This window comes from Astyanax mexicanus, chromosome 15 (genome assembly GCF_023375975.1).
Source record: "Astyanax mexicanus isolate ESR-SI-001 chromosome 15, AstMex3_surface, whole genome shotgun sequence".
NCBI lineage: Eukaryota > Metazoa > Chordata > Actinopteri > Characiformes > Acestrorhamphidae > Astyanax > Astyanax mexicanus.
The window spans coordinates 16,972,565-16,997,708 of record NC_064422.1 but is presented as its reverse complement, the minus strand read 5'-3'; the positions used below and the strand labels follow the sequence as shown (position 1 = coordinate 16,997,708).

Here is a 25,144-nt window from a genome sequence, read left to right as displayed (position 1 = left end):
ATATAGTAGATAAAGCTACAATGCACAATAATCTATTGTCAAAAACTAGACAAAATATACTGATTTAGGAAAAAAATAAGAGACCACTTCAGTTTCTGTATCAGTTTCAATAGCTATTTATAAATAAAAGTTTGAGTAAAATTAACATTGTTTTATTCTATAAACTACGGACAACATTTCTCCCAAATTCCAAATAAAAATATTGTCATTTAGAGCATTTATTTGCAGAAAATTAGAAATGGCTGAAATTACAGAAGAGATTTAAAAAAAAAAAGAAAACAAGTTGATATTCATAAAGTCTTGACATTTCAGAAATATATATATATATATATATATATATATATATATATATATATATATATATATATATATATATATATATATATATATATATACATATATATATATATATATATATATATTTGATTGTGGTAAACGTTGTTGCAAAAAATCTGATTCGATTCAGTGAATCGATTGGCCCCTTTTCCCTGCATAAAAGTCAAAAGAGTCGAAGGAACCGATTCAAATGAACCGATTCGTTCTTATGCTGCAGCTGTTGTGAAATCGCGCTTTGTCTCGCGGGGGGAGGAAGTGGAGGCTCCACGTGGCCTGTTGTTTACATCCAGCATGTCCCTGTGGAGGAGTCCGGTTTCACTCCTCACGCGCTGTTCACTCTTCTTAGAAAGAGTGAGCTCTGCTTCAGGAACAGCTCAACACTCAGACAGTGCTGACTCACAGGGGTAAGAGCATGTGTGGGTTCTCTGTGTGTGGAACCTTTAGAATGTGAGGTTCTACTGTTGTGTGGATATGTGAGGGATATGGTGTAGGTTATTGTTAGTAATTGTCAGTAACTGTGGTTAGATGTGTGGAGATCAGATGAGAAGAATGAGAAGATAACTGGACTGAAGGTCCAGCTGATGTCAAACTTCAAAACTATACCTATGTTTAGGTAATGTTTAGTACAAACATTATCTTATGATATATCAGAATTGTGACTTTTTTGTGGATCTTTCTGTTTTTTATCTAGATATTTTTTTGCTACAGTTTATACTACAGATTCATCCCACATATCCAGTGTTTAATACTGATTTTGCATACTGGTGGTATAAACAAGTGATGTTTATACTGATGGTGTATATGGGTGGTGTATGCGGGTGGTGTTTAAGGAGAGTGATTTATATTGATGTTTTATACTGGTGGTGTATACTGATGGTGTTTACTGACGGTGTATATAGTTGGTGCATACTGGGGGGGTAAATGGGTGTTGTTTGTACTGATGGTGTATATGGGTGGTGTATATGGGTGGTGTTTACTGATTGTGTATGCTGGTGGTGTTTATGGGGATTTATACTTATGGTGTATACTGGTGGTGTATGGGTGGTATTTATACTGATGGTGAATATGGGTGGTGTTTATACTGGTGGTGTAAATGGGTGGTGTTTATAGTGATGCTGTATACTGATGGTGAATATGAGTGGTGTTTATACTGATGGTGAATATGGGTGGTGTTTATGTGTAGTGTGTATGGGTGGTGTTAATACTGATGTGGTATACTGTTGGTGTACACTGGCAGTCTATGAGCGTGGTGTTTCTACTGGTGGTGTATATGGGTGGTGTATACTGATGGTGTATGCTGGTGGTGTTTCTGGAGGTTTAAACTTGTGGTGTACATCTGTGGTGTTTATGTGTGGTGTGTATGGGTGGTATACTGATTTTGTAAACTGATGGTTTAAAATTGTGATGTTTATACTGATGGTGTATATTGGTGGTGTTTATACTAATGGTTTATACTGCTGCTGTATATGGGTGGTGTTTATACTGATGGTGTATATGGGTGGTGTATATAGGTGGTGTTTATACTGATGGTGTAAATGGGTGGTGTTTTGTACTGATGGTGTATATGGGTGGTGTTTATTGGTGGTTTAATCTGAGGCTTTGTGCTGCTGGTGTATACTCATGGTTAATACTGAGTGCTGCTTGTTTGTCAGATTCAGGATCGCTACCTCAGAAGAATGTTCCACACTGGGAGCCGGTTGGCCCACTTCTACTTCTCCTCAGGGTCTGGAGACTCCAGCAGCTCCAGAAACAGCACTGATCCCGGAGGATCTGGGGGTCCTGGTGGGTCTGTAGGTTCTGCTGGTTCTGGCAGTCTGGGCCTGGCTGGCAGTGGAACAGAGAAACGTCAAGAGAGAATTCCCCAGAGTTTACCAGAGTTCATCAAACATCTCCAGTCAGTAACATCATCACCTCTTCATCTATCACTCTACTGTCTGTCTGTCTGTCTTTTTATTATTATTATCTGTCTTTTATCTTAATATATATATCACCTCTTTGTATGTATTTAAGTGTTCTGTCTGTTGATCTACCTTATCTTATCATACAAACATTTAAATTATATTAAATAAGTGGTTCTCAAACTATGGTACGCTAAGCCCGCTATGCACAGGATGCACAAAAATACAAATGATTGACTTTATATTTGTTTGTATTTAGTGTTTAATCTAAAAGACCATGTATGTAAGCTTACGCTTCAGTTCTTTACAGTTTTATAGGTCCTACAGTTGAACCCTGTGGAACTAGACTCACTATACTTTCTGTATTAGCGAAAATAGCAAAATAATTAGCCTAGCTTAAGAATGATGAGTTTCTTTGATTTTGCCAAATTGAAAACCTCTGAAATATAATCAAGAGAAAGATATATAATCATAAGCCATCAAACCAAGCTAAACTGTTTGAATTTTTGCACCAGGAGTGGCATAAAGTTATCCAAAAGCAGTGTGTAAGACTGGTGAAGAAGAACATGCAAAGATGCATAAAAACTGTAATAAAAAAATGGGTTCTTCCACCAAATATTGATTTCTTAAACTTATAAAACTTTATGAATATGAACTTGGTTTTTTTTTTTGCATTTTTGAGGTCCGCCATTTTTTTATTTTCTGCAAATAAATGCTCTAAATGACAAAAAAAAATTTGGAATTTGGGAGAAATGTTGTCCATAATTTATAGAATAATACAACAATGTTCATTTTACTCAAAATTATACCTATAAGTAGCAAAATCTGATTCAGAAATAGAAGTGGTCTCCAATTTTTTTTTCCCCAGAGCTGTATCTCAGTTGGCATACTGCATTTACAATAGACAATACTTAGTAATTTGCAGTAGCTCCAGTTGATGGTGTTTAAACGTTTTGGTTAAAGCATGGGTGGTACATTGCTTTAAAGTTTGAGAAACACTGGACTAGATAATATAAAATCAGTTATGTGAGTTTATGATCTCTTAAATTCATCACCTGCTCTACCTGTCAGGAAGGTCGCAGGTCTGAGGAAAGAGGATGTGTTCTATAACCTGCGAGTCCCAAACCAGTTCCAGACAGCACGGGAGGAGATCAACCTCGTCATCCTCACAGGTAACATATAAACCTCACACCTCATTACCTCATCACCTCACCATCACACCTGTACTGCTGTAGACTGCTTCACATCTGTAAAAGATTTCCCACATTATCAGTCAGTAATCAGTATTTAATCCATACATCTTTTGGTCATATAAAGTATTTAATCTGAGAAGATCAGAAATATGCTGTTTGTGAACTGCTTCATGATTGGCTGTTCCTGTGTGCAGGTGCGGGAGTGTACTGTATTGATGTAAAGACATGGACAGGTGCTGTATCACCTCAGGGCCAAAACACCTGGCACCTCCAAGTGAAAGAGGAGGAGCCAAACTTCACAAACACCTCCATCCAGCAGGTCCCCGACCCCCTGCAGGCAATTACGGTAAAAGTGACAATTCAGCAAAAATTACAAACGCACAGAGTTCTCAGTTTACAGCAGGTGTAGTATTCTGAGCTACACAGGAGATATGAGGTTAATCAAGCTAAAAAAAACTAATAAACATAGCACCATCTCATCTGCAGTTGCTTTAAGTATGTTAAGGTGTTAAAAGAAAAGTCCAGCAGTTTACAAGCTTTTTTATTAAATTTAAGAGGCTGTAATCTGTATTTTAATTATTTCATTATTTTTTTCAATATTCATGTATGTTTTTTGTCTCATGTCTTTATTTAAAATCCAAATTATCTTGAGTTTCTTAATTCTGGGACTTTGGGCCCTGTCTTCAGACTCAGTCTTACACTTTCACGGTGCTCATTGCTATCTTACACCCCACCAACAGTCTATTTTTACGCCTTCCACCTGCTTCATTTAAATAGCAACAGTGCTTGTGAATATATCTACACCAATGGGTGTGGTGGTCTGGAAATTAGGTGTGTTCAGGTACGTTTCTTGCGTATTGCTATCTTGGCAACAAAAGGAGTAGGAGCAGGTTTGACAGGGGGGGGGGGGGGCGTTCATTTTCTAATATGAATCAAAGCCCACCCTATAGTGACTATAGTGAACAACGTTTGTGAAATTCACAATCACAAATAAACAAAATACAATGTTTTCTGTTTTTTTCTGTTTATGATTAGATAAATCCAATGAAAGGTCACTTTACAACCTAAAAATGTTACTCCACATTACATTTATTGTTATTAGAAAAAATTATGTGACACTAGTAAGGAACAGGGATGTCGCCATTAACTTAGCTAACTAAAGCTAAGCTAAGTAAACAAAACTGCTATAAAAATACTTTCTTTTATAGTAAAACGAGCACTGGATGTTAATCTACACAGATTTCTCTCCTGAAAACTTCAACTTATTTACAGTAAGTTTAGATGCCTAAATTTCTCCAGCACTAAGGCTGGAGCATTAGCATTAAAATTAGCGGCTAACCACTAGCCAACTTTTGTGAATATCGTCAACGATATTATACCCTGAAATATCACCCACACCTAATTATCACACCAGGGTACTACGTTTTAACTATTTTTAGCAAAAGAACAAATCACACTGTCCTCATTTCCTATTATATATCTACTAGAGACAGATTATATCTGCCCTGTATCATTTATTTTACTTTAATCCTGGATATATGGAGATATTTGGAGTGTATTTTTAGTATCATGACATTCTGGATCATTCTGTAGCTTCTGTTACAAATCTAATAAATTCTTGTATTTTAATTTTTAATCTTAGTTAGGAGTGTGCCATATCATATATGCAGTAATAAAAGTACATTTTCATTTTGTTGCAGTCGTGTATTCTTTAAATATTTTTTTTTAATTCAGTGTTTTGTCATATAGCCAAGAGTATCGTGGTATCGCAAAAATACCATGAAATATCGTGATATCATTTTATGACCATATCGCCGACCCCTACTCATAACTATAACCAGTATTAGCAGTTGGCATAAAGTCTAGATATTGTCTCTACTTTAGTTATCCATCCATCCATTGTCAATATCTGCTTTATGCCTCAGGGTCATGAGGGTGGGCCAACAATCCATTGCAGTTATGTCTGATTATATTAACCTGCTCATCTGTAGAGATGTATAGAGTATATTTAGTGCTCAGGCCAGCAGACGGATCGGCAATCGGCTACTACACACTGAACCTGAATTAAATAAAGCGTCCACTCAGACAAAAAGCCTATAGACGGCCCTCCATTTAGATTAAAACAATTACGATAAAAACAGACAAAACAGAACATTAACTCAAACAGATCCGGTGAGGGTCTGTGACATGCATCTGAACGAGGATTAGCCCACTCGTGAATACACTGTGCTTTTACTGGGGCTGAGATGATGAGGGTGATGATGGTCCCGGCATGCAGAGGTCAGAGGAGGTCAGTGAGGGTGGTGTTTTTACAGTAGGGTCGTGTGCTGTAGTGCAATGAGTAGTCCTTAAAAATGTTAACCACTATTCTGCAGGTGCACACTGTAACACAGGAAGGATGAGAGGATGGGCATAAATGCAGATAATATAAATGTAATATAATGAAACAAGTTAAACAAAAGCAAAACAGAAAACACCAGAAACGCAAGAAACACAATACACAACACTGAAAAAACAAACCTGATGCGTACACAGCATAGTAGCACACAGAAAACTCTACACAAAACACTGAAACAAAGGAGCTTAAATACACAAGGAGTGTGAGGAACACATGGGACCGGTAACAAGGGGGCGTGGTTACAGGCAAGACACACGGTGACAATACTAATAGCTAGAGCGGGGCTAGGGCGGAGACAGGACAATAACAAAACAAAGCCATGTGCTTTAAAGCATACACACCAGACTCTTGAGTATTGTTCAATTCCTTGGTACACCACAGCATGCCATGCAGTATTTGTTCATTAATAGAAAGCAAAGCAAAGTGATGGTCAAAATACAAAAAAATAGGTTGACCGAAAAAGCTAACAAACAAAAAAAAGGTCTAAGCAAAAGAATAGTCTAACGAACAAAAAGGATTGGAAACAAGTGGTCAAAAATACAAAGGAAATACGAGGTAGAAGAGCTATATAAAATAGATTAAATGCCAGGCAAGGAGTAGGTCAAAGCAAGAGAGTCCAGGTGTGAGCAATCAATAGCACGGCGAGCCGGTACGCCAATGGGTCACATGATTGGGCGTGTCCGAAGGGCTTGAGCACAGGTGCATGATAGGAAATGGAGTCTCTTTCAGGAAAATTAGTCAGTAGCAGTCACCTTCAACAAATCACCTAGTTCTCTTTAAAGGAACACTATTTTGATGCTGCTTTCAGACAGACAGGTTTACAGTAATTCAGAGGTCATACTCCCCCTACTCATCACTAATGCTAAACTAATATTGCTTGTTTGTTTGTTTCTCAGAGGAAGACGTGTGATCTGTGCAGCTATATGAAGCAGTGTGGAGTGAAAATCAGACAGTCCCTCTTCCTACCCAGAATCCTCTTCCTCTCTCCTCACTGTACGCTGGATGATGAGCTGAGGAAGAGGAATGAGCTGGTGCCCCACAGTCATCTGCAGGCGTTCCTTTGTTCTCTCAGGGAGGGGTACATGGCCTGGATCACAGACGCTCTGACTCCATCCTGGATCTCAGGTGAGAAGCCTTCAAATGTGATTAAATTAAATTGCATTAAGAAATAAAAATCATTTCATTTTAGCAGCAGCATTTTGCATTAAAGGGTTCGCATTTTTAAATTTTATTTGCTTGTATGGGTCCATGTTCTTAAGTACCAGGTTGTTACTGATTGATTCTGCCACTGAGTCACAAAGATATGCAAGTAAGCAGAGTGCTTTCGGACAGTCAGAGGGGTTCTTTTTTAAACAAACACCCTGCTTAGCCTGGCTTAATGACAGTGACCTTAATAATAATGAGAATGATGTTTGTCTGGGTATAATATATATACTGTATATACAGGGGTTGGAAAAAAAAACTGAAGCACCTGTCATTTTAGTGTGGGAGGTTTCATGGCTAAATTGGAGCAGCCTGGTGGCCAATCTGCATTAGTTGCACATTGCACCAGTAAGAGCAGAGTGTGAAGGTTCAATTATCAGAGTAAGAGCACAGTTTTGCTCAAAATATTGCAATGCACACAACATTATGGGTGACATACCAGAGTTCAAAAGAGGACAAATTGTTGGTGCACGTCTTGCTGGCGCATCTGTGACCAAGACAGCAGCAAGTCTTTGTGATGTATCAAGAGCCACGGTATCCAAGGTAATTGAACCACATCCAACAGGATTAACTGTGGACGCTTTAAAAGGAAGCTGTCTGAAAGGAATATTCGGGTGCTAACCCGGATTGTTTTCAAAAATAAAAAATAAAACCAAGGCTGCCCAAATCACGGCAGAATTCAATGTGCACCTCAACTCTCCTGTTTCCACCAGAATTGTCCGTCGGAAAAATCAATTATTGTGGTCTAAAAACAGGTGTTACAGTATCATAGTCCAACCCAAGTCCAATTTCCTGATGACGAACCTGACGTCCAGCACTTATGTCAATTTGAGAATCTATGTGAGAATCTGTGTATGATGTTGGTTATGCAGGTCACCTGTCGTTCAGGCAGCTGGGGGCAGCGCGGGCGGTTCTGGGGCACATGGGGACGTGGGACCTGGTGCAGTTGAGCAGTGGCACTCAGCTGAAGGGGGATTATCAGGGCTGCCAGCACCTCGCCCTCAACCGTCAGGACACGGACCTGCTGGAGTTCAGCCGGACCACAATCCTGCCTACTGACACACTGTGGGCTCTGCTGGGACACACACCACAGGTTAGAGCTCACACACACAAACTCCGCCCCCTCGCCTGTGTCCAAAAACTTTCCTCACCCCTTCTGCACTGTATGAGTGTACATGTACTTGGCGATTAAACATAATAACACTTAATTATAAACAACAGTATTTCTAATCATACAGCCTCCCCTACATGTGTAGAGTTGAAATTCACTTTTACTCCACTGTAGTAAATACAGATCACACTTTGTCTGAGCATCACCTCAAGCACAGCTGTACAGGTGCATTTGTGGGAAAGCAGTATCTAAAGTGGGAGGAGCATGTGGACTGAGACAATCCTCAATAATATTATAGGATTTTACACTAATATGACTTGGGTTATGCAGCGATACACTCTGCGCTCTGGAGACAGCAAATGTGCCATCAACACCATCTTGAAACAGAATGATGTTTTTCAGATTATCTCATATGAGTTAACTCCCAGAGACCCTCACACACACTATTACACACTGTTCACACACCCCTTCCCTCCAGCCATTATCAGGGAGCTCATTCATTACAGCCCTGTTAACACCAGATCAATACCAGCACTGAGTGATAATCAGCTATTTATGATGTTACAACACCTGCTGAATAGAAGATGGCGGACTGGCTGGCTGGCTGGCTGGCTGGCTGGCTCGCTGGCTGGCTGGCTGGATGGATGGATGGATGGATGGATGGATGGATGGATGGCTGGATGGATAGTATGAGTGATGGATTGATAGTATGAGTGATGGATTGATAAATGGATGTCTGGCTCAAGGGATGGGTAAATAGATGGAAGGATAGGTTGTTGCCTGAGTTATTGGTGGATGGATGGATAAATGAGTGGATAACTGTATGGATGGTAAGATAAGTAGATGGATGGGTGAATGAATGGATGATGCATGAATAGATGAGTAGATGGATGTATTAATGGATGGGTGAATGCATAGACAGATGAGTGAATAAGTGGGTGCATGGATGGATGGATGGATGGATGGATAGATAATAAATTGATGGAGAATGAATGGATACAATGATAAATGATGAATGAATGGATGTAGGAATGAGTGATGGGTGGATGACTGGCTTAAGAGGCAGGTAAATAGATGGGTGGATAGGTGGTTGCCTCAGTACGGTGGACTGACGGTGGGTGGATGGATGAGTAGATAGATGTATGGATACATGGATTGATGGCTGGACTGATGAATAAATGGACAGATGCATATAAGGGATGTATGTTTGTATGTATGTATGTATGGGTGAATGAGTGTATAACTGTATGGATGGATAGATATGGGGATGGATGGTTAATGACTGGATGGATGGGTAGATGGATTTATGGTGTGGTAAATGAAATGTTTGATGGATGGATGGAATTATGGGTGAATACGTTTAAGGGATGTATAGGTAAATGAGTGAGTGGATGGATGGATGTGTGTGTGTGGATTGATGGTTAAGAGGGTGGATGGATGATTAATTCATGGAGAATAAATGGATTGATGAATGAAATGTGTGATGAATGAATGGATTAATTGATATATGAATGAATAAATGAACAAATGAGTGATAGGGATGGGTGGATGGATAGATAGGTAAGTTGGTGGATTAATGGATGAAATATTTGATGACCACTGACTTTATGTTTATTTGGGTTTAATATTATAATGTTATATAGAGTGAATCACAGGTAAACACTCCACTGACCACTGACTTTATGTTTATTTGGGTTTTTTCTATATTTGTATGTAACCTGTATATTATATGGTTATATATAGCACTAAAATGAATAAATATTAGCACCATATACGTTTTTAGCACCATATAGAATCTTTTTTTGGCCTATGGTGGCCTGTTAGTGCTTTTAATTGCATTTTTTTTGTTTCTGTAGTCATAATTTTTCTGAACAATAGATGGCACTGCAGTCAAATTCTGCACATTTATCAGCAGGTCAGTCTGGGATTGGCCAGTGAGCTGCAGTGTGAAGCACCTGGTTAGCTCTCCAGGCCTGAGATGATTATCAGTGCTAATGTTTCCCGCAACCTCTGATTGGGTTAAATCTCCATCAGCTCTGTTTAATTAATGACCTAATTAAAGATCAGTATCGCAGTTATGATGTCATTTCTAAGAGTTATGTTTTAGTGTGTGGGAGAGCGGGTATTGTTGGGTAAATTCTTAATAAAGCATTATTTTATTAAGTTGAATGATCTGTATTCAGACAGCTTAGTATCTATTAGAACTGTGGAAGTAGAGTTTTTTTTTTTAGTCCATCCAGCTGTTTTTCAGTGATGCAGGTGAAGCTTAAATGGGTGATCATTTACAGAGCAAGCTGAACCAGGGAAATACACTGAAAGGGTCGAAAAACGGGTAGAAAGGCAGATGGCTTTCCAACTATTCACATTAATGTTGGATAAACCTTCTAATTCAATGTCATTTAAGTTATTTTCCACATTGTAGTCAGACCAGGATTTTTGTCAATTTTCTGCCTGACATTACACCCCTAAATCTTGAAAATTTATTTTCAAGCATTACATAAAAAGCTTTAAAATATTTGATAAGGAACGTTACTGAAAAGCATAATTGTATTTGTAATAGAAATAGTCAAGTAAATCTGCTTATATCAAAATATAAGAAGTAAAATCATAAAATTGTCTCTTTCCTGGACTTTCATGGCCTCCAAACCTTTAGTTCCGTTTTGTTTGTCTAGTTTTTACGTCTATTTTCAAACCTGCAGAATTTGAGTTGATTCCTGTTACTGATCCGGAATTATTAAGTGGAGTAGAGAGAAACAGGCAGCTTCTCCAAGTGTCCTGTAGGAGATTTTAAAGCCCTTAAATGTAAATAAGTGTAAATAAGTAATTTTACTGCAGAAAATAAGGGTTTTGTATCACCTACACCTGTAGCCCGTATACAGGACAAAGCATGTTAATAAGTTAATATTAAAGACATGTGAGCTATTACAGGACAAAAACAATGAAAAACAGTCTCCTGACCTAAACCCAACTAAGATGGTGATTTGAGGTGGTTTGTAATGAGCTGGAGCTTCGCAGCATGAAGGAAAAGCAGCAACTATTGTTCAGCACCTCCAGAAACTCCTTTAAGATGCTGAGAAATCTATATAAAATACCAAGAGTCTGCAGATCTGTTCTACTTAGAAGAATCTAAAGCAGTTATAGAACATATTCTAATTTGTCCAACACTATTTGTTTACTAACTTATTTCAAATTTACAATGTAAAATAATTATAAAAAGAAAGCAAACTCATTGAATGTGAAGATGTGTGTCCAAACTTTTGACTGGGACCGTATAAATGAAATATCTGGTAATATTGCAGTCTTGTGATCTGACAGTTGTTCTTTATATTGTATCAGAATTTCATCATCAAATGACTAAAAAACTGCTACTAAATGGCTTAAATGGAATAAAAAAAAGTAATTAAATAAAAAAAATCTATATTAATATAAGGGTATTCAGGCTAGGCAGTTAAATTGTGTAGTTCAAAATTGACATTTAGATCCTTTAAAAAATATTGCTCTTGTCAAATATTTATTTATTTATTTATGTAATTATTTCTTTGTTGTGCTCTGCAGCGTGTCCATGTGTGTGTAGGTGTGTGTTTAACAAAGGGGTTTAACACATGGTGCACCTATAGGAATGGACTGTTATCTAGGATCATTTCAGTCAGTGGAGCACCTGTGTTTTCTGCTGCCAAAATTGAAACGCCAGCAATTTACCTAAACACACTTCGCTTCCAGATCAGTGTAGATATATTCCTAAACTCACTACTTTTATTTATTTATTTATTTTTATTTCTATTTTTTACCCCATTTTCTCCCCAATTTACATGGCCAATGACCCAACCCACTCATTAGGACTCCCCCTATCACTAATGATGCCACAACACCAGGTGAGTAAAAACTAGCACATGCCTCCCTCGACACATGTGAAGTCAGACACCACCTCTTTTTTGAACTGCTGCTGATGCAGCATTACAGTGTGCTCAGAGGAAAGCACAGCAACTTGCTTCCGATACAACAGCTCACAGATGCCTTGTGCTGATCGACATCACCCTTTGGAGTGCTGTGGGGAGAGAGCACCATCTACCCACCCAGAGAGAGCAAGACCAATTGTGCTCTCTCAGGGCTTCTGCAGCTGATGGCAAGCCACATAAACAGAATTCGAATCTGAAACTGTAATTAAATGGCGTGGGCACAAGGCGTGAAAATAGACAATTCATTTGCACAGGATGTTCGATAGGGCCCATAGTCTCCAATCTATCTATGTATATATATCATGTTTTTTAACTCCTGTTTAACTCAGTTTGCTCCTGACTCCTGGTTTCTTCGTGGTTCTTCTTCTCGGGGGTTAAGTATTGGTTTCTGGCTCTGTGCTGAGTGCCTCTCGTCTCCAGCGTGTTCTCCACCGCGGAGGATTATTATTTTTTTTTTCCTCCAGATCACTCCCATTAACGTCGACATGCCAACCGCCAATTACTCACTCAGCTCTGCCTTTCAGAGCCGGGTACTCCGCCCGCCCGCAAGACGCTCATTAGCCCAATCCAGTTAATTGTATAAGAAGATAATTGCATGTAAATGCCGGCCCTAAAAGCAGCCTTCCCAGCCTCCTCGCTGCCTGAGTGGGCGGGGGCACCGGGGGCTTCTGGGTAGTTTGCTTAACGGGAAGGCAATTAATTGATTTGGCTAATGAAGTAAATAGTGTAGACGTGCAGAGCGCTCGCAGAGTGGAGATAATCGGGAACTGATTGCGGCGCAGAGGAAATAAACCACGACGAGTAACGGAAATAAATAAACTGCGGCTCTGCTGAGATGTGATGTGAGATGTGGAGATATAGCAGGTTTTATAAATGAAGTATAAATGATAATACAAGGCTTGGTGTGTAAAAATAACAGTAAACCGGGTAAAGAGGGTAATGAAGGGCTAATGAATGTGTAATGGACGTGTAATGGACGGGTGCTGAGGGGCGGCGTGGCGTGGGTGGGTGGTGTTTAATTTTGCCCCTGTCACACAGAACAATGCTGAGTGGCGTGTTGATGGAGTGAAGTCAAGGCTAAAGAATGGCCGGGGTCAGAGGTCACAGAGTCCCCGGAGATTCTCTCCTTACAGCCCAATCTGGAGACCCGCCCACTGCAGCAACCAGCACTCAGAGACCTCAGAAACTATTATACAGCGGATCCAGTGCTGTATTGAAGCACCTCAACACCTTCTACAGTCATTAGAATTACAATACAGAAGATCTTCTATCTATCATTCATCTCTGGTAGTTTGTCTGTAGCTTCCCCAGGTGGCGCACAATTAAATAAACAAATAATTTACCTGTTACAATAAGGGTACATTAATTAACATTACGACTAACAACAGAATGACTTAACAGAATTATTAATTTATATTAGTTCTTGATTGACAACATTCTTAAGCATTAAAATTTTGTTATGTTTAGAGCATTTACGGTGCTAAAACAAGCTGCGTGGGATGACATGCTAACTAATATCGCCCTGGCTTGCTGGAACACTCAGGGTTCCTCAGTTTATTGCTTTAAAGCTAGCGGTTAGTGGCTAACGCTAATGCAACCTTAGTGGAAATCTGGAAATCTAAGCTTACTGTAAATAAACAGAAGTGCTTAACTCAACAAAAATCAGTGTAGATTAACATCCAGCTCTCGGTTGACTTCAAAAGAAAATATTGTTTTTAAAATTTCAGTTTTGTTTACGTAGCTTAGCTTAGCTTAGCTTTACATGCATTACAGACAGAATGGAGCAATGGAGATAATTCAGGTCTTAAATTGTTAACCTGTTAATTGATGTACCCTTATGGTGAAGTGTTAAATAAATAAATAATTGCATGTGCATAATAAATTAAATTGAATTGAAGTTAAGCACATAAAACATAAGCTACATTGGTTGTGGAGGAAATTGTATTATTTTGCACACTACACACGTTACCATTCAAAAGTTTAGAATAGAATGAAATTGTTTAGTAAACAAACAAAAAAAATCAATAAATAAACTAGAATATGTTTTATTTTTTAGATTCTTCGAAAAGTATCCATCTCTTGCTTAGATGACAGCTTTGCTCTGAATCTTAACTTAATCTTAACAGTCAGCTTTATGAGGTAGAGTTACCTGGAATGGCTTTCAGTTAACAGCTGTGTTCTAATCCATCTTATGGTGATAACTTCTCAACTAAGTAAAAAACAAAAAAAATTAAGTTTAAGAATCCGAACAATTTCAAGAACTTTGAAAGCATCCTCAAGTGTAGCCGCAAAGACATCAAAAACTGTATGATGAAACTGGCCCTCATCAGGACCACCCCTGGAAAGGAAGAACAAGATTTACCTCTGTTTCACAGGATAAGTTCATTAGAGTTACCAACCTCAGAAACCGCTAGTTAAACTCCCACTAGATAAGAGCACCTAAATGCTTCATGAGTATTTGAGTTTGTTTGACAGTTTTAAATTACTAAATGACTCATTATCTGTAAATTCATTGTCTGAATTTATTTATTCATTGTCTGAAGTTATTTACAATGTAGAAAAAAAAATTATTGAATGAGAAAATGTACAGAATTCTGTATGTATACAGTAAATAAATGATGCTTTTGAGATTAAATATTAAAATATACCACACTAACAAATGATTCTCCCCCTGCTTAAATATAAATCCCTCAGCAGGATGGTTAATGCGAGGTTGTCCGTATCCTGAGTGGTGGGGTGGGCGAGTCTGACAGTGGGTGAAATGTATGCCGTGTGGCTGGCAGGTATTTTATATGCTAATTAACTTCAGGCTGGCGTCTCTTGTGTATACATGTAAACAAATCTATGTGGGCGGGGCCACAGCAGCGGTGATAAATTGATGGTTTTATTAGAGGCTGTGTTTGATGTGGGAGCTCTGAAAGAGAACGGGATACACCTGGAGGAACGGAACACACTGAGGGATATCGATTTAGCTTAGCGCTGCTCCTCACCACACACGACCCATAATGCATTAGGCACTCGAGAGATAAGAGCAAGGAGGGAAGTGATGAGCTGCTCACCGCCATCAGACATCAAGCACTTGCAGCGCATCTCACATCTACTGCCAGCTCTAACAGATAACGCTTTACCGCAGTATTAATTCAGGTTTACAGATTACAGATTACTTCTACTATACTATTGTATTTAGATGCTGTAATTACAGTGATGCTTGATTTTTTTTTTTTATAATACTTAAAAAAATATATATTTTTACATAAATATGACCTAAAACGTCATAAGATAAGATAAGATACTTTTTTATTGTCATTGCACAGTGTACAACGAAATTTAGGAGCAATCCTTAAGGTGCCTGAACAAAACAAAAAAACAGTCCTTAAAGTAGATAAAGAGAACACAGTTCAACAAATGAGACAAAAATATTATACCATATTTTACAGCATGCCAGATTATAAGGCACATTAAGTGACACTAGTAAGAATGTCTACATCGAAGTGAGCAAGGGTGTCACCATGTTTCCCCTTTAATAGGGAAGCAGGGTGAAGCACCTAAGTAAACAAAAAAAAAAACATTTTCTTTTTTAAGTCAAACGAGCGCTGGATGTTAATCTACACAGATTTCTCCTGAATACTGTTTATTTGGGTGAGTAAAGTGCTTCTGTTTATTTACAGTAAGCTTAGAATTCCAGTATTTTGTCCAAAGGTGAGCGCTAGCTGCGGTTAGCAGTGCTAGCCAGCCCCAATTAGCAGTATTAGCCAACCCCAATTAGCAGTGCTAGCCAGCCCCAGTTACAAGTTCTAGCCAGCCTCAGTTAGCAGTGCTAGCCAGGCCTAGTTAGCAGTGTTAGCCAGCCCCATTTAGCATATTAATAAAAAAATTTGTGCTGAAGCTGCAGCACAAAATCTCAGCTGTCTATGAGTGATGAAGTGGAGCTGGAGTAAGCTCGTTTTTAAAGTAAGTTATAAACTATGATTATTAATTCCTCAATCAAATATTACAACAGATGCTGTTAGTTGGATGTTTAACGTTGCATTTTGGGAGAAATGTGATGTTAAAAGTGGGTAAAATCTTATATGAACTAGTTGATAAAGTTTTCCCCACCCCTTTAAAGTACACAAGAAGCTTATTAAAACTATTGTTTACAACTTGTAAAGCTAGCTTCAGCTCCAAGCGCCGCCATCACAGTACTGATAATTACAGACATATATGCAAAGACTCTGCATAGCCTGCCTCCTGACATAGCAGCCAGCTTTGTGACCTCGCCAACCGTAGCTTGCCTTGCTCTTAGAGTCATCTTTGTTGGTTTTGTTGAACTGTCACTTTAAATGAATCAGACTTGACTGGGACGGCATGCGTCTTGACTCTTGAGAAGATAAACACACAGTAATTGTTAATGGCCTGTCTTTTGAAGCGTCCATTCATCTGTAATGGGAGTAAGAGCAGGGTTCTGGTTCTGTTCTGCCGCTGGTGCAGTGATAGCGAGACAGCGGCTAAGTTAACGAGACACAGAACAGAACACCGATATGATTCATAAAACCACAGAGTTTATTCTCAATCTGCCTGTAATGCCTCACACAGTTTCTGTCAGCCGCCGCTGTTCGCTTATGTGTGTGTGCGTGCGTGTGTGTGTGTACAGATCGCTGCTTTATGTTGTTACTGAGATTGCAGCTTAATTGACAGCTTTCCATGGCAGATACAGCAGAGGATCATGGGATTCCTCAGAGCAGATGTCAACAGGACCTGATTATACCGGGCTAAATTTGAGCGTTTGCCGGAAAACGGCCTAAACGGGTTTTCTGCGAGGAGACTAATGAGCGTCTATTGGGTTTCCAGGATTCTGTGAATGCAGAGCAGGAGCGTGTCTGAGCGACGCCCGACAGGACCTCCTGACCGGCGCTGATCCATCACGTGTCTGCTTAGAGGTGACGGCCGAGTTCAACTTCATGTCTGTCCCTCTGTCAGCGCGGGGTGCAGGGGTCGAGTCCAGGGCTGGAGCTGAGGCTCAGCTGATCACAGAGTGCGATTAGAAGTATGTAAAAACTGCAGGAGCTCACTGACTCTTAGAACCGAGGGTTCTAATATGGTTCTGGGCTTGAAAAAACATTCACTTAGAACCTTTACAATATGTGAGGTATATGAGGTTCTTTAACATGTAAAATCTCATTAGTAAAAAAAAGTAACACACAGCTGACAGAGTGGTTCTTTTATTATAGTGTTCCAAATAACCCTTTCGGGTCTTCTTCTTTGGGATTGAGTTTTAAATACTTTGAGTACAGAATAATTCATGGTGGATACTAAAGTGAAGGAGTCAGATTATTCAGATTAGACACTGAATAATTGACAGATGAATGCTCAGAATACTTATAGTGTAATTCATTGTGGATACTGACTAATTGATGAATATTGAGTGCTTACTACATAATTTAAAGTAAATAATTCATAGTGGACACTTGTTATTTTATTAGAGATACTCAATTATGCGTAGTATTTATTGCATAATTTATAGTGGACACTGGTGAGTTGATAGTGCTTATTGGACCATATTGGATATTGAATAATAGATAAAAATCTCTGAATACTTATAGTGTAATTCATTGTAGATACTGACTATGAGAAATGGCTGAAATAACAAAAAAAAAGATGCAGAGCTTTCAGATTTCAGAAGAAAAGTTTATATTCATAAAGTTTTTAGAGTTCAGAAATCAATATTTGGTGGTATAACCCAAGATCTTATTCACAATTTTTTTATGCATCTTGGCATGTTCTCCTCCACCAGTCTTATACACTGCTTTTGGATAACTTTGTACCACTCCTGGTGCAAAAATTCAAGCAGTTCAGCTTGATTTGATGGCTTGTGATCATCCATCGTCCTCTTGATTGTATTCCAGAGGTTTTCAATTTGGTAAAATCAAAGAAACTCATCATTTTTAAGTGGTCTCTTTTTTTTTTTCCAAAGCTGTATAATAAATTGTTCTATAATGATTGACGAATAAAACCTACTGAATAATTCACAGTGGATACTGAATAATTCACATATTGGCTAATTGATAAGACTTCTTGAAATGTGTGCAGTATTTGGTCTTAGTTTAACAGCTGTGAGACTATGTGTTCATTCTGTGTTAGCTGAGATGTTAATGAGGTTTTTGTATAAAGCCGTGTGGAGATGAGCTAAGAGTGACAGGTGTCAGTCGGTCACTGATGATATAATGACCCAGGGGTGTATTGTTTTCATCTCTCAGTGCTTTTCAAAAACAAATATCCCTCTTTTACTGATGTGTTAAATGGCTAATGAGTGGGTGTTTCAGCACTTTTGAACACTGTGCTCTATTCGAGGTATTGTGTACAGGTACGTGAGCGCTGCTCTGTTGCCACAGATACATTTCAGCATGTGCGATTCATAATGGATCCGTCACACATTCTGCAGTGCTAATTTAACGAACGCTCGCATTCCTGCCTGCACTGCTTAGCGCTGAATGGGACCATGAGTCCATATAGCTGAAGAACACAGACAAAAGACATTGGGCAGATCTGTTCTGATGAATAGCATCACATAAAAGATCAGGGGGTGGGGCTTCGGGTGGTGTTAGTTTGATTAACAGCGATAGCACTAACATTTTGTTGTGTTGTTGTGTGGCGGATTTGGAGATGTAGCAATACGTTTAAAATGCCAGTCATGACAGTCATGAGCCTCATGACTCCCTAACATGCTGTGAATATCTCTATAATAGGTTAAATGCCAGTGAATTTTATACTTATACCGTATTTTTCACACTATAAGGAGCACTTAAAATCCTTAAATTGTCCCAGAAATCATCTGTGTGCCTCATAATCTGGTGCTTCTTGTGTATGAATTTTACCAGTCAGGTTGTAAGGAGCAGTAAAGCGTCTCCGCTTAAGTTTCAGTTTACTTCTCCAGCAATATTAGCATTAGCCGCTAACCACGCTAACCGCTAGCTCGTTCGTCGTTCAGGGGTGAGTATTATCGGCCTGTCTCCTACTGCTAACCCTGACGAGCACTGCTGGAGCAGCATTTCCTGCTTATCACGCTAATGGCATGTGTATATTTCATTCACTGTTCAGAGGTGAGTAATTCAGTATTATCGGCCTGTAGCCTGCTGCTAACCCTGGCTAGCACTGCTGGAGCAGCATGAGCATTAGCTGCTAACTGCGCTAAGCGTTAGCTTTATCGCCATTCAGAGATTAGTATTAGCGACCTGCAGCCTGCTGCTAACCCTGGCTAACACTGCTGGAGCAGCATAAGCATTTCCTGCCAATCACGCTAAGCGTGTGTATATCTCATTAACTGTTCAGAGGTGAGTAATTTAGTATTAGCAACCTGTAGCCTGCTGCTAACCCTGGCCAGCACTGCTGGAGCAGCATCAGCATTAGCCACTAACCATGCTAAGCGTTAGCTCTTTTCGATCACCATGGCTCGCCTTAGTGGACATATGAAAATCTAAGCTTACTGTAAATAAATAGAAATGCTTTACTTACCCAAATAAACAGTTTTCAGAAGAGAAATCTGTGTAGATTAACATTCAGCGCTCGTTTGACTGTTTTTTTTTTAAGTATAGTTTTGTTTACTAAACTTAATTAGCCCCCCACCACCCAGCAGTGAGACCTGCTGATTTAGAAGGGAAACATGGCAACACCCCTGTTCCTTACTAGTGTAGCATAAAGCGCCTTGTAATCCAGTGCACCTTATAGATACCCATCGTCTACTGTACCAATAGAACCAATACCTTGTAAATCTACTCGTTGGCCACTTTATTAGAAACACCTTTATTGCACTTTATTGCATTATCTACTTTGTGCAGTGTACTTCCATTTCACTGGCAGTAAAACAGCACCAGAGCATGATCCTACCACCACCATGCTTAACAGATAGCATGATCACCCTCAAGCACCTCACCCAAACATACCTCTTGTCACTGAGTGTGTTTACATGCACTACCTAATCTGATTACTGGAAAACGTCAGAGATTGTTATTAATCCGACCAGTGTGTTTACATCGACTTGGGTCATAAACTTTTTTTGAGTTTATATGAGATAGACTACAGACAATCAGATTTAGCAATTCTTTTCGGCAAAAAATCTAAAAATACTATTGGAAAGACTGTTCATTTTGCTTTTAAATGGAGCTGCTGCATTGCGCCCATGAAAAAATTGTGAAAACTTCTTTGCCATTGCCGAACAGCTTATTTTGCTGTTCCTATTGATACTTGTTTTGAACTTCTGGTAACCCCAGGTGCTGCCTGATTGGCACCTCATTGGCAGCAACTGTGAACATTGGCGCTGCTACAGTGCTCAGTAGGAGTCTGCTCCAGGAATCAGCATGCCACATTTTACTGATCTGGATAGGGCCCATGCAATAGAGCAACTTTAAGCTGGTGTTCCACAATACCAAGTTGCGGCATTATCTGGCGTGAGCCCTGGTGCCATCTCCAAATTAACTGAAGGCCAAGTTCTATATAACAGGGGAGACAGGCCGTGAAGTGGGCATCCCAAGAAGATGACACCCCAAGAATATCAAAGTCAAACACCAAACGAGTCAAGGACAGAATAATAATGGCTGTTTGGCATTGGCAGAGAGGATTTGGCTTATTTTTAATAGAGATGGGATCAATCAAGTATCGGTATCGGGGCCGATATTGATGTAATTCAACGAATCGGATATCGGGCGAGCGTGGCCGATCCAAGTACTGGTCCATGTTTCAAGTCCACAGCTTGAGCTGGACAAAAAACCCGCCGTAACGTTAACACAAAACATATCACTGATCCGGATTCCAGCTTAACAGTTTACCCTGAACCCCCAGCAGCTTCAGTCTGCGGCTGACTGAGTAAACATTAGCTGTTTGTCTACAAAAAAAGTCAATAAGACTGTTAGCCTAGCTAGCACTGAACTGACAGCAACTGCATTCTGGTGTTGTAAAGGTATTAACTACAGACTGGAGTGAAGTATAGTCATAATTCACATATCCTATAAAACCACAGGATCTACAAACACTAACCAGCACAAAAACATCCATCTGTTATTAAAAAAACAGTCATTTATTTAGTTCGGAAATACAGTTAGCATCGCCAGTTAGCCGCTAGCCATCTCTAATAAGATCTGCAGTCTGTTAGCATAGCTAGCAAGTGCATTCCGGCATTGTGAATGTAATAAGTAACTATCTTAAGTGAACTACTGCCATAATTCGCATCTAATATCAAACCACAGATCCTACCAACCCGAACCAGCACTAAGAAATCAATCATTTATTAAAAAACAGTGAATAATTCAGCTCGGAAATACAGTTAGCATCGCCGGTTAGCCGTTTGCTATTGCAGCTAATCCTCTACGCTACCTGTCAAAATAAAAGTCTCCTGTGCAACCGTTGCAAAAAAAAATCCCTGAATTTAATACTTAATGTATTTAATATTTAACTTTTTAAAAACATTGAGTAAAAATTCAAACATTTAATTTGAAAGGAAACTACTGTGTATTTGCATATAAAGTGTGTCAAATAAATGACTTTTGAATGCATTTACATTAAATACACTTGTGTATACTCATCAAAAGGGCTGTGTAGTCTGTTTTAGCCTCATTATGTAACCTTAATCATAGTACTATGAATAAACTAAAAGTATCTGTATTTGTATCGGTATCGGCAATTTTACATCAGTTTTATATCGGTATCGGATCAGAGCCTTAATCAGTACGTAGATAAAGTAGATGGTTTAAATCATTCAGTTTAATAGTTGCTTCAAAAGGGCTTGGACACCGCCTTGCAACATCTTAGTCTCTTATTGCAGTATGTTCATAGTGTAGTTGTAATATGAGTTGTAGTCAGGCTGGTCCTATTGTTTTAAATTGAAAGCTTATTACAGATCTGTTACTGATCCAGCTTTGGCAGTGAAGCTCTTCTGATATCAGTGTCGTATCACTGTCAATTTCCATGGAATGGCAAAGGAAAAATGTCTTCAAATGAAAGGACGTCAGTGGTGAAAGTATGCTGAATTGTGAAACTTTCCAACTTCTCAAATTTGCCTCCAATTTGCCTCAACACCTACACTTTATAACTACACCCTTGAGAAGTGGGTATTTCTGATAAAGTGGCCAGCCAGTTGAGATAGAATTCTCAGTTAATTCTCAGGCCCTTAAAAGTTTCACAAACTTCCCCCTCGATGGTTCCTGCTGAAGTTCCTGCTGGAGAGTGTGTGTGTGTATATCATTTTAACATCTATGGAAAGAAAAATTGCCTCCATTTTTACGCTCGTCAGTAATTAGCTCTTCAGGCCAGCGGCTGATTTACAGTAATTAGGTGGAGAAGTGGCTCCGGGAGGCTGCGGAGAAAAAGTTAAACACACGCAATTACGCGACGAGGAGGTACTGCACAGAACCACCGGCGCAGAGACCCTCACAGGAAGCCCACTCGGTCCTCCAGCAGCACTTTGATTACAGATGCATATTGAACAGTGCGCATATTAACCACGCAGAGAGAGAGAGAGCCCACCACGGCCCGAATGCAGATGAAGCCTCGGGCCCAGGCGTGAGGACTGAACACACACTCATGTTCACACACACACGTACACACTCTTTACGTTGCCAGTCCCATCCGATTCAAGCACTCTTAATAAAATCAAGATGAAGAAGATTAACATAACAGATTCGCCCAGTGCAGCGTAACCAGCAGCCGCTCTGTATAATACAGATCAGGGAGTGTTCAGCAGCTTCTGAAGGAGCAGATACTGATTTAGAATTTCGATTTACACCAAATGCTTAAAGGTATCGGGACTCTTCTTAAATCAAGGGGTATTAAAATGAGGAACTGTCTCTTCTGTTCAGGGAAAACTTTCTGCTAGATTCTGGAGGGTTGCTGTGAGGATTTTATTGCATTCAAGACCATGGTTCACCTCTTAGAGCTGGGGTCCTGGATTAAAGTCCCTATCTCAGGGGTCGGCCGGGTCCCAATTCACTAGCCAAGGCAGTGGTTGTGTAATGGACCGCGAACCTGACTGCACAGATTCGATCCCGTGTGAGGAGTGGTCCATTTATTTAATTATTTATTTATTTATTCCTTATTTCTTGGGTTTACCTGCTTTGAATTTAACTGTTCTGCAATCGGGTTCAACAACCCTCTGGGCTGGAGAGCTACTACTCTGTAGCACAATGTAGTGGCTTGGAAAATATCTGACCCATGGCCAAACTTAATTGCTGACCACTGCTCTATCAACTCCAATGTCCAGATGGGTTTCCTTTGGGACTCGATCTTGGGAATTGAAAACTCTTACTGTATTTTTCGCACTATAAGGCACACTTAAAACCCTTTCATTTCCCCAAAAATTAACAGTGTGCCTTATAATCCAGTGCGCTTTATGTATGAATTCTACCCTTCAGGTTGTAAGGAGCAGAAAAGCCACTCTGCTAAAGTACAGATTTATAAAGGAGTTTTAGTGAAGTTTCTCCTGCACCAAGACAGGAGCAGAATTAGTATTAGCTGCTAACCACAGCACTAGCTCAACCATGTGGGACCAACAGCTAGCTGGTAGTGTCCTGGGTTACCAGAGCATCCAGGGTTCCACAGTGTAGCGCTGTCGGGCGGCATTTACTAGCAGTACTGCTAACCGTGTTGTTGAAAATATTGGAAAACTAAGCTTACTGTAAATAAACCGAAGCACTTTACTCACCCTTGTTCCTTACTATTGTCGCCTTATAATCCAGTGCACCTTATGTATGAAACTACACCAGAAACAAATATGTTTATTGATTGCGCTTTATGATACAGTGAGCCGTATAGTCTGTAAAATACAGTAATTTTGCCCAGAAAAGTTAAATACTTTACAAAATTGCCCTGATGTTGTGAGTGTATGTTTGTATGACTGTATGTATAGATTTGCACTCTGTACTGTTTCAACTCCTTAATATCTGATGCATTCCTCCAGGTGGACGGTCTTTTCCGGTTAAGAGTACACTGTATGCGATTGGTTGGTTGAGTGCTAAGCATAAATGATTGTGTTTAGAATCTAATGGTAAGCGTCCTTGAGTGCCTAGAAAGGCAAGTGCGTGCTGTATAAGTGTAATTTTAAGTAGGTAAGAACTTTTCAACTTTCAATGGAAGTCAAAGCAGTTTTGTAGCCTTTCTATCGGTCCATTCATCTCACACAAATTCTGATACAAAAAAAAATATATTAGTAGATTATCTCAAACTGATTGACGTTATTTAAAAAAGTGAAAAAGAATAAAAATGTAGATACAAATTTTGCTATGATTCGCTATGATGTATTCATTTCTATTCCTCAAGTTTTGACTGAACTGTCTAACTGAGGTTCTGTTGAAGCACTCTAAGGTAGTTCTTCTTCTTTACTATTCTGTTTTTATTTTGAGCAATATACCAGTAGGACTGGTGGCAGCAGAGCAACCTCAGTACATTATGCTTCCACCACCATGTTTAACAGTTGAAACCATGCTTTTTGGGGTAAAATGCCTCCTCTTTTCTTTTCCAAAATGGCTTTCTCACGGTCTCACGTGGCTGTTACTGAATGTTACTTTTGTAGCTGACAAATTACAAATCCTGTATCTGTAATATATGAGCTCTAGTAAAACTACTTCTGTTTTTTTTTTTTTTTTTTTTTTTATGAAATCTTATTATAGAGGATATGAAAGCTCGATTACTGGTCCAATTTTTAGCACAGAAGGATTTCAGATATCAGTAAAACAAGCTGGGCACAGGCCGGGCAAACCCCCCGCTATAAATATATATATACACCCAGACGGCACCTGTTCAGAGACACTGTCTGTGTTTATCTGTTTATCTCCCTCTCAAGTGTTTCGAGTGGAGCGATTTCCCGGCTTCTGTTTCCCTGCATTTTATTTACATCTCTTACATTTATTTATCTTCTTTTTCTCTCCTAGCTAAACGCTGTAGCTATTATGAATCAATCAGACGGCGTTTTAGCGTCTGCTCCTCGTCTCGGGAACTTTTTTTGTTTCGTATCATTAGCCGCGTCTGAATGGGACGCATTCACTAACTTTAAAAGGTCTAAGTGGCGGAATCGCTAATTGCAGGCT

At 39.3% G+C, this 25,144-nt stretch overlaps 1 protein-coding gene across 1 annotated transcript in view; it reads left to right on the top strand.

Annotated features, from left to right (window-relative positions):
• Positions 1-588: 588 nt before the first annotated feature.
• Positions 589-25,144, top strand: part of si:zfos-911d5.4 (uncharacterized) — a 50,177-nt gene continuing 25,621 nt past the window's right edge. Inside the window, exons 1-6 of the mRNA XM_022666063.2 lie at positions 589-740; positions 1,989-2,230; positions 3,306-3,406; positions 3,622-3,773; positions 6,722-6,950; positions 7,901-8,121. Of these exons, the coding sequence (XP_022521784.2) occupies positions 2,013-2,230; positions 3,306-3,406; positions 3,622-3,773; positions 6,722-6,950; positions 7,901-8,121 (921 nt within the window). The 5' untranslated portion in view covers positions 589-740; positions 1,989-2,012. The remainder of the gene's footprint in view (positions 741-1,988; positions 2,231-3,305; positions 3,407-3,621; positions 3,774-6,721; positions 6,951-7,900; positions 8,122-25,144) is intronic.